The following is a 9,862-nucleotide window of genomic DNA, read 5'->3' on the forward strand; positions in this document are numbered from 1 at the left end:
TATGCTCAAGAAACCTCTCTTCAAACCACCAGCTCTTGCTGGCGCAGCAGGGAGGGTTGTATCCAGCTTAAACGCGGGGCACAAGCAGCAAACAGAGAACAACGCCAGCGAGAGACGGGGGGAAGGCCATGTACTCCAGTGACCCAGCACGCAAGCAATTTGCAGAGCAGGGAGAGCAAACAGGAAAGGAAACAACTGAGAAAAAGAACAAGTGTTTATGTTTGAGGCTGAGCTTTGCCTTTGGGCAGCCCGAGTGGGAGTGGGTCTTGACCCGATCCTGCTCAGCTTCAACTTCCCCTTCCCCTTTCTCCTTCTCACCTCCTTTCCCCTAGGTCTACAGGGGGTCGGTGAAGGATTTCCCAGGCTTTGATGCCAGCCAGGACGCGGAGGCCTTGTACAATGCAATGAAGGGATTTGGTATGGATGATCCTCTGGACTGTCACCCTGGGGCCACCCTGAGGTCCCCTATTCCTTCAGTTGACCCTTGCATGGCTGGGCATCCTGCATCACCTCCCCTTTCAGCTGCCTGTCTGCTTTAGCCACATGCCAGGACATCTCCTGGCTTCCTTGTTCTCCCTGGAGCCAGCTCAGCTCTGCTTCTCCTCCCAGCCCTCAGTCGGAAGCAGCTTTGGGCACAGCAGGACAGCTACAATGAACCCAGCCATGGGGGGTGAGACTCAGCCGTGGGGTAAATGTGACTCTTGGCTCTCCCCCCAGGCAGCGACAAGGAGGCCATCCTCGATCTCATCACGTCCAGAAGCAACAAGCAGCGAGTGGAGATCTGCCAAGCCTACAAGTCCCTCTATGGGAAGGTAACAGCAGAAACGCTCCCTGGTCTGCGTCCCCACTGTGGACGTAGGTGGCCATGGCTGCCACCAACCAGCCCATGCAGGCACCCACCACTCCCTGGACCCACTCAGAGATGCTGTGGAGCAAAGGGTCCCCCAGCCCCCTTCTCCCCCTCCGCCAGGATCTCATCGCAGACCTCAAGTATGAGCTGACAGGGAAGTTTGAGCGGCTGATCGTGAGCCTGATGCGCCCCCCAGCTTACAGCGATGCCAAGGAGATCAAAGATGCCATCGCGGTAAGGGGTGGGTAGCCCCCCTGGGGCCCCTCCAAGGACACCCCGGCTGGCCCCACTGCTCATGGGGCTGCATCTCTGCCCGCAGGGCATCGGCACGGATGAGAAGTGCCTCATCGAGATCCTTGCCTCCCGCACCAACCAGGAGATCCACGACCTGGTGGCCGCCTACAAAGATGGTGAGGGCTGAGGAAGGGTGAGGGTGGCCCTGTGTCCCCTTGGCCAGGACAAGGGGCAGAGGTGAGGGGTTCCATCTCTCCAGGCCCTGACCTCTCCCTCTTCCACCAGCCTATGAGAGAGATCTGGAGGCTGACATTGTTGGAGACACGTCAGGCCACTTCAAGAAGATGCTCGTTGTTCTGCTTCAGGTATGTCCACCTGTCCAGTGTCTGTAGGTGGTGGGTGCCTGTGCACAGCAGGGCTGAGCCCGTCTCTGTCCCACAGGGCACCAGGGAGGAGGATGATGTGGTGAGCGAGGGCCTGGTGGAGCAGGATGCCAAGGTGAGGCTTGGCAGGTCACTGGGACAGGTGGCATCTGGGCAGGGACAGGGCTGGTGGCACTGGAACCATCCAGACTTAGTCCTTGGAAAGGCGAGTGGGTGCCAAGGGTGCCCATGCTCAGGCAGAGCCCCACGTGAGCAGCCCTGACTCGGGCTCTTTCGCCTTCCCCATCCCACAAGGACCTGCTGGAAGCTGGTGAGCTGAAATGGGGCACGGATGAGGCCCAGTTCATCTACATCCTTGGCCGGCGAAGCAAGCAGCACCTCCGCTTGGGTGAGCATCTCCTGTGAGCTCGGGGTTGGGCTTGAAGGTATCAACTTGGCAGCTTCTCCGGGCATCATCTTGCTCTCGCGAGCTCGGGGTTGGGCTTGAAGGTATCTTGGCAGCTTCTCCGGGCATCATCTTGCTCTCGTCCTGCAGTCTTTGATGAGTACCTGAAGATTTCCGGGAAGCCTATCGAGAGGAGCATCCGGGGAGAGCTCTCTGGTGACTTTGAGAAGCTGATGCTGGCCGTGGGTAAGTCAGCCCCTGCATGAGGGGTGCTGCGAAAACATGCCACTGGCCTTGCTGGGGTGGGAGGGCTCAGCCCAAGAGCCAGTGGGGTTGGGGTCATGGCTGTGCCTGGTTTTGGGAGCTCCAGGAGGCTCCTTCAGGGCAGATGGGGATGCTGAATGTGGTGCCCAAGGGGTGTGGGTTCTCAGAGGTTGGGGTGCTGGCAAAGCTGGGTGCCGGCGTCCCTCACCACGCCTCTATTTCCCTGCAGTTAAGTGCATCAGAAGCACCGCAGAGTATTTTGCTGAAAGGCTCTACAAGGCCATGAAGGTGAGTGGATCACCCCTTCTCCAGGGGGTCCCCTGCAGTGTTGCGGGGAGCCGACCAGAGGAGGAGTCCCCTTGCTACGGGGTGCTGTGGAGGGCAGGGTGACGCAGGTCTGTGAAGACAGGACCTATGTGACCTGGGGTCTCTGCTCTTCCATCCAAAGGAGTTATTCCTTCAGATCCAGGGCTGGGTAGAAATCTGATAAAGGGCCCCAGATGTGATGGGGCTGAGTGGGGCTGCTTGGCCATCCCAGGCTTGATGCGGGGGCTCCTTTGTTGCAGGGGCTGGGCACAAGAGACAACACGCTGATCCGCATCATGGTGTCTCGCAGCGAGATCGACATGCTGGACATCCGGGAGGTGTTCAGGACCAAGTATGAGAAATCTCTCTACAACATGATCAAGGTAAGTGCTGGGAGTCCCCGGTCACACTCCAAGCAGTCGCTAATGCTGCCTGGCTTGTGATGCCAGCGCCCGTGGGAGGGCTGACCCCCTCCCCAGCCACCCTGTGCCGGGTGTCCATCTCGGAGGACAAGGCTCAGGGACACCCCTCTCTCTGCGCCCATCCCGTGGCACTACTTTGACCCTCCTGGCCACATGGTTCTCCATCTCTGCCTGTCTTTCCAGGAGGACACCTCCGGGGAATACAAGAAAGCCCTGCTGAAGCTGTGTGGAGGGGACGATGAGTAAGAATGTCTGTCACCCCCTGTTTGTCCCTCCTTGTCCCCTTGGTGCTGGGTACAAACCTCCAGGTCAGAGCCTGATGGAGCACCTGGGCCGGCAGCACCCTCAGTGACAGTGGTTTGGTACGGAGGGCCCTGCGGCCCCTCTGCATGGCCAGCCACGATGCCATGGCACCTTCTTGGCATGTTGCAGCCATGATGCCATGGCCCCTTTTTGGCACATGGCAGCCCCGCAGGGCAGAAGCAAACACCTGGAAGGACATCCTCCAATGGGAACGGTTGGGATTTATCACCCACTTGCCCCATTCCCACCCATCTCCTGCCCGCCTGCCCCCATGCCTGGCACCCGGCGGGTACAAAATGCCCCTCGTGGAGGGGCAGGATGGGGTGGGGGGCTGCCGTTGGCAGGGTGTGGGCCCCCGCGGCTCACTGTCCCCTGTCCTTGCCCTCCCATTGCAGTGCCGCAGGTGAGTTCTTCCCCGAGGCGGCGCAGGTGGCCTATCGGATGTGGGAGCTTAGTGCGGTGGCCAAAGTAGAGGTCAGCATCTCCCGCCCCCCACCCCCATCCCCCTCCCTGCTCGCTGCCAGCTTAGGACCCCCGTCTGCTCCTCTCTGCCGTGGGGCACGGCCAGCCCTGCGCCTCTGCTCTGCCTCTTGCTCTGCAGCTTCTCTTGACGCCTTTCTCTGGTTTTGGGGCATGAGCTTGGTGGGACATAACCCCGGCAGGGCTGGCCGCCCCCTCGCGGGCTCCACTAACCCCCTCCTCTCTCTGAGGCCTCCCTCCCTCGGGGCAGCGGGCCCTGCATGTCTGCATCACCTGCAGTCCTGGCTCCGGTGCCCACCAGAGACTTCCCACGCCCCGGGGCACGGCCATGCCATGGGGAGCCGGCACCCTGCATGCAGATGGAGGCACCCACAAAGAGGTGCTTTGGGATGTGCAGAAAAGGCACCCTGAGCCCTAAGTGCATGGGGAGGACAGAGACGTGCTGGGAGCTGTAAGGACGCAGGAGGGCAGCGTTACGGGGCAGGAGCGGGCACCCTTTCAGAATCTCCTCTTCTGGCTCTCAGCTGACGCGGCCAGCCCTGGCCAAGGTGTCCCAGCGCTAGGGAAGGCGGGTATAACACCGAGCAGGACACCAAGACTCCAGGGACTGTCTGTTGCCATCTTCTCCCTGCTCTCTGCTGGCCCGGCTATGGTTTGCCCCTCGATGGAAGGGGCGACAGTGGCGGGGACGTCCTCACTGAGCCCCAGGTGCTTGCACTAACACACAACCTGCTTTGGCCTCAGCTTGCCGGGTGGCACCTTCCCTCTCTTTTCTCCATCCCTCCCTCCATCCCACCCAGCTCAGGGACGAACCCAAACCCCTCTGTGCATCCACAGCTGCGAGGAACTGTGCAGCCCGCGGGAGGCTTCAATGACGATGGGGACGCGCAGGTGCTGAGGAAGGCGATGAAGGGCCTGGGTAAGTGGGGACCATGCACCCAGACCCATCTTGCTGCTCCTCAACAGCTTCTGGGGCAGAAAACCCACCCTGGCCCACACAGGGCAGTGTGAAAGCCCCAGGGAGGGGGAAAAGAGCCAGTTTTGGAGCTGTGGGAGCTCCCTCTTCCCCATTTCCCATTTATGGTGGGGGACAGCGATGTGCCTGCAGTCAGGGGTGACACAGCGTGGCTCTGCTGGCCCCCTTGGCTCTCCTCAGCTTTGCCCCTGTCATTGCAGGCACGGACGAAGGGGCCATCATCGAGGTGGTGACGCAGAGGAGCAACGCCCAGAGGCAGCAGATCCTAAAGGCTTACAAGGCTCACTACGGCAGGGTACGGCCAGCCCCCCCTCCCACCCTGCTCCTTCCTTCTGCCCGCATCCTGCCCCCACCCACTCAGAGATCTGCCCCTCACTGAAAGAAATCCTGCCCAGGCAGTGGTGGGCAGCCAGGGCACCCCAATTTTCCCCAGCATGACTTCCCTGAGGAAGACAGAGTTGTCAAAGCAGCCTCCTGCTCTGGGTGCACCACCAGCCCAAGGGGAGGGTGTCCCTTCCCCTTCACTTGCCCTGTCCTCGCTCCCACACAGGAGACTCCAGAGCCAGGATGTCCCCAGAGCCACCCCCCAAAAAGTGACTTTAAACCACCCCCCCAAGGGTCTTCTCTTGATGTATCCCACCTCCACACTCTCCTCCCCTGTTTTCTCCCTGGCGTTGCCTCAGCTACTCTGTCCCTGCGGAAGGAGCCGGGAACTGAACCCTCAAATGCTTTGCAGGACCTGATGGCAGACCTGAAATCTGAGCTGTCGGGCAGCTTGGCCAAGCTGATCCTCGGGCTCATGCTGACGCCGGCGCAGTACGATGCCAAGCAGCTGAGGAAGGCCGTGGAGGTAACTGTCACGCTGGTGGTATCAGCTTCAGCGCATGAGTACGAGACGGTTTTCGCTGTGGTTGTACCCACACTTCAGGTGGCCCAGGGCTGCGAGTGCACCCCAGCTTCAGACACCCCCAGACTCTCATCTCCTATATGGAAGGAAAGCAGAGCAGAAAGCACCAGGACAAAGACCTGGTTTGCACTCAAGACCTGCTGGGAGCCCAGTTTGGCCTCTTTGCAGCCCAGCATGCTCTAGCCAGCTCCTACACGAAGCCTCCCAGGGAGGCTTCCACTGCTTCACGGAGCATCCCCACGTTGCAGCAGGAGCTGTGCCCTGCCAGATGCAGGCAGCCACAGGAGAGCCAGGGTAGGGGCAAACCAGTGGCATGCAGCGCTATCCACCAGTCACACCAGTTAGGATGCCGCTGGCAGCTCACTGGGATGCTTCCATGCTGGTTCCTACCAACCCTTGGGGCCATTTGCTGGATGTGGACTTTTGGCATGTGGCAGCCCTGGGGTTAGAGCAGCCCCTCCCTGCGGGGGGCAATGCTGCCATGTCCCCATCTAGGGCTGACACCCACAGCACGCCACCATGCCACTCTTCCAGGGGGCTGGCACAGACGAGAGCGTCCTCATCGAAATCATGGCCACGCGGAACAACCAGGAGATCGCAGCTATCAACAAGGCATATCAGGAAGGTACGGCATAGGTGGGATGTGGGGAGCACACAGGTCCTGGGCATGGACTACGTTTAACGCTGTAGGAGGCCCTTTCCAGAGCCCAGAGTGCAATTTTTGCCTATGGGTTGGGTCCATGGCTTGGTGCTGTGAAGGTCTATTAGTCCCTCCAGGCAAGAGCAGCTCTTCCCCAGGTCCAACACCTTATTAAAGAGAAGTGGAAACCTGGGATGAGGCTAGTAGGAGTCCTCAAATCCATCCTGTGATTTCTCACACCCCCAGACCCTGTGCTTCTCTTTGTCTTCTATCCATGTCCCCTGCTCCTTAGGGAACAAGAGCTGCAAGCTCCAGGTCATGTCCCTAGCCTCTTCTCCATCAGAAAGCCCATGGTTTTAAATAGATGGCTCTGTGGCTGGTCAGCCCCAGCAGAGCACTGGTCCTGGCCTCTCTCCGTGTCATGGTGACATGCCCCAGCTCTGTCACCGATGTCCCCTCCCGGGAGCTCTTTCACAATGATCCCTTTCCCTCAGGAGCACCTGGAGCAAGAGGCTGTGCCCCTGCCCAGGGCATTAAGAGCTGCTAGGGTGATCCCCTCCTCCCCGGGCCTGAAAATAGCAGATGGAGGCACCTATTTCAGCCATGCAAGGGCTGGAGGATGGCCACCACCATCAACAGGCTCCATGGGGACCACAGGCACAACTAGCACTAGTGGGTGGGAAGCAGAGCTGCAGGCAGGGTCCAGGACTCAGCCGTCCCTGTTCTCCACAGCCTACCACAAGCGCCTGGAAGATGACCTGAGCTCTGACACATCTGGGCACTTCAAGAGGATTCTCGTCTCCCTGGCTCTGGTAAGGGCATCCCTCTTGTTGGGGATTGTCCCCTCCCTGCCGCAGGCAGTGGTGGGGGTCTGTGAGGATGGTGGCTACGGAGAAGACAGAGCATCACCACCTGGCTGGGCAGCGCTGCTGGACCCTGTCTGCCACCCCCACGCCTGGGGCTCTCCTGGGAGATGTCCTCTCCCCAGCTCCATTACTTTTATATTGAACCACAGGGCAACCGTGACGAAGGACCAGAGAACCTCACACAGGCACATGAAGATGCCAAGGTAAGAACCGTGCTGAAAGTGCTGTTACAGGCTCTGCATAAAACAAAAAAAAAAAACCCCAAGGATGTTGCATCTCCTGGTCTGGAAATGGTACCCTGAGGGAAGCAAATGCTGCTGGGGCAGGGTCTCTGTAAGCTGCAGGGGAGATACCAGGTGAAGCGACAGCCTTGGAGGTAGAGCTCCCAGGCCTGATTTCTGATGCCCTGGGCTCTGCTGCTCCATGCACAGGGAAGATGCAAACCATGAGAGCAGCCCCGAGGCCGAGCCCTGGGGAGCTCCCAGCCAGGGGCTGCAGCATTTCTCCTGCAGAGCTGCCACTTCGGGTTCTGGTAACACACACTGATGCTGAAATCTGGCACCTGAGCTTCGAAGGCAGCTTTGGGCTGGTCTGCAGGAGCCGCCCACCTCTTTGTGTTGTGCATGGGGCAGCCCTGAAGCCTAAGCTGCTTTTCACCCTGCCAGCATGCTAGAATGCCAGCCCCAGCCCACAAACCATTGCCTCATTTTTACTGGGCTGCGGTGAGCCAGGGGCAGCCAGCGGGGTGCTGGGGCCCCATTGCCTGGCTCAGCTCCCGGTGCCAGGAGACCTGTGACCCTCGGGCTGTGCACCTTGGCCTCCTGCTCCTTTAGGACAAGTCTCTTCTGAAAGGGGCTGGGAAGCCCAGTGCAGGGCCAAACCCGAGCTCTCGCTTGGCTGTCCTGCCCCAGCACCGCTTGCTCCAACGCATGCCGGCAGCAGGCAGATGCACAGCTCCCCAGCAGGGCCGTTGCCAGCAGAGGGAGCGGATGCAGCGCTGCCCGCACCCCGCCGCATGCGCTGCCGCTCGCCTTGACCTGCTGCAGAGAAAGAGAGAGCCAGGGATGACAAACACAGGGACAAGCCAGCCTGGCTGGCAGCTGGCCTGGCCCCGCGCTGTATTTTGTCAGCACAGCCGTCCTCCCCCTCCTCCTGCTGCCTGCGCCTGGCAGCGGTGGGCAGGCTGGTGAGAGCCAGCCTGGGGCCAGGCAAGGATGCTCCCCGGGGAGCAACGGGCTGGTACCCAAGCCCCAGGGGTGGGGGGGCTCACTTTGCTTCGCCAAAGACCACCCCCACACCCTAGGTAATGGTGTAGAGGCTAGACTGGAGGAGGACACAGGTCCAAAGATCAGGCCCGCTCACAGTGAAGCAGGGCAGCTGGGGACAGGTCATTTTAGGGGGTTTTGCTAGACTTCCCTTGCTTTGCCAGGGAAGGAAAAAGATTGAGCAGTACCTTCTGACCCTGTTGTCTTCCTGTCTCTCTCTTTCTCTCCACCAGGTTGTTGCCGAGACCCTGGTGAGTGCCTGCCCTTTCGCTCCTCAGCCTTCTGCATTTTTGAGGGGATGCTGCAGTTCTCGGGCACGGGGCTGGGAATAGCAGCCCCACATGCCGGGCTCCTCTGACCACATGGGCTGTGCTCGCTTGCTTGGGGCTCCAGGGTCCTTGCATCAGGATGGGTGGCAAGGGGAGAGACGGGATCTGTACAAGGGCACTTCCCTGCAGTGCTGGGCAGGGAAGGGGAGAGGGAAAGTCATCTTCCTGCCCTTGGGAGGGCTGGGGACCAATCCTGCCCGCTACCTGCATGCAGGACCCATGTTCCTGGCAGCGTGGGACTCAGGACTGGCTTCCCTGGCTCACCAAAAGTGGGAATTGGGGAAGAGGCAACTTTCTGCTGCAATAGCCTAGCAGGCACGATGCATACAGCCTCCCCGCTGGGGTGGCAGCCGTTTCACCTGTGGGCAGCACTGCTGCAGCCCAGGCTGGAGGCTGGCTCCCGTGTCTGGCAGCTCTGAATTTCCTGTTCAGCATTGGTCACTCCCAAAACATCCTCCCCAAAGGACAAAAAAAAAAATCTTAACCACTATCTTAACCACTATCTTGACCATGAGCATTGCAAACCCTTTTTCACAAAAACCGGAAAACATCTTTTCTCAGAGGTAATGTGTGAGCATGCAGCTGTGCACCCTCACATCCATGGATATGAAATGCTTTTTTTGGCCCAAAAAAAGCTATTTTCCTGCTCATGAGAGGCCACTCTCTTTGCAAGAGGGTGTTTGGGACTGGCTGTCCCAGGAAGAGCTGCCTGACATCTTTGCTCCTCTCCACTGTTGCCCGTCCCCCTGCCTCCCTCTTTACTTTCGGTTGCTCTCCCAGAAACTTGCTGACGTCTCCAGCAACGACTCCAGTGACTCCCTGGAGACCCGCTTCCTCAGCATCCTCTGTACCCGCAGCTACCCCCACCTCCGCAGAGGTAGGACCACGTTTCTCAGTCACTGCTGGACCCTCAGCTGCAACACAAGTGCTTGGATTTGGGCTGGATGGGACTCCTGGGCAGCAGGAGGTTGGGGTGGACCCATCTCCCCAGTGGTGGGAGGAGATGGCATTTGGGGTGGCTGGCTGAGGTCACCAAAGCCTGCTCTGGTCCCATCTGGTCCAGAAGTCTCCATGGTTCAAGCTCCAGGTCTCCTGGGTGCCTGGGGCTGGGATGGAGCAGCTCAGCAGTGACCCTTTCCTCTCCCCATCCCCAGTGTTTCAGGAGTTCATCAAAATGACCAACCACGACGTGGAGCATGCCATCAGGAAGCGGATGTCAGGAGACGTGAGGGATGCCTTCCTGGCCATCGGT

At 59.8% G+C, this 9,862-nt stretch overlaps 1 protein-coding gene across 3 annotated transcripts in view; it reads left to right on the forward strand.

Moving 5' to 3' along the window:
• ANXA6 (annexin A6) overlaps positions 1–9,862 on the forward strand; it is an 18,289-nt gene that overhangs the window by 6,644 nt on the left and 1,783 nt on the right. For 2 of the 3 annotated variants that reach the window (XM_009635404.2, XM_035891195.1), the window contains 21 exons: positions 333–417; positions 718–812; positions 971–1,084; positions 1,170–1,260; positions 1,370–1,449; positions 1,526–1,582; positions 1,762–1,855; positions 2,003–2,098; positions 2,346–2,404; positions 2,683–2,805; positions 3,028–3,086; positions 3,543–3,621; positions 4,465–4,546; positions 4,804–4,898; positions 5,340–5,453; positions 6,045–6,135; positions 6,883–6,962; positions 7,166–7,219; positions 8,515–8,532; positions 9,391–9,487; positions 9,765–9,860. In XM_009635404.2, coding sequence (XP_009633699.1) covers positions 333–417; positions 718–812; positions 971–1,084; positions 1,170–1,260; positions 1,370–1,449; positions 1,526–1,582; positions 1,762–1,855; positions 2,003–2,098; positions 2,346–2,404; positions 2,683–2,805; positions 3,028–3,086; positions 3,543–3,621; positions 4,465–4,546; positions 4,804–4,898; positions 5,340–5,453; positions 6,045–6,135; positions 6,883–6,962; positions 7,166–7,219; positions 8,515–8,532; positions 9,391–9,487; positions 9,765–9,860 — 1,759 coding nt within the window. The remainder of the gene's footprint in view (positions 1–332; positions 418–717; positions 813–970; positions 1,085–1,169; positions 1,261–1,369; positions 1,450–1,525; positions 1,583–1,761; positions 1,856–2,002; positions 2,099–2,345; positions 2,405–2,682; positions 2,806–3,027; positions 3,087–3,542; positions 3,622–4,464; positions 4,547–4,803; positions 4,899–5,339; positions 5,454–6,044; positions 6,136–6,882; positions 6,963–7,165; positions 7,220–8,514; positions 8,533–9,390; positions 9,488–9,764; positions 9,861–9,862) is intronic. The other variant, XM_035891188.1, reaches the window with a different exon arrangement.

This window comes from Egretta garzetta, unplaced genomic scaffold (assembly GCF_000687185.1).
Source record: "Egretta garzetta isolate BGI_Z169 unplaced genomic scaffold, ASM68718v1 scaffold270, whole genome shotgun sequence".
NCBI lineage: Eukaryota > Metazoa > Chordata > Aves > Pelecaniformes > Ardeidae > Egretta > Egretta garzetta.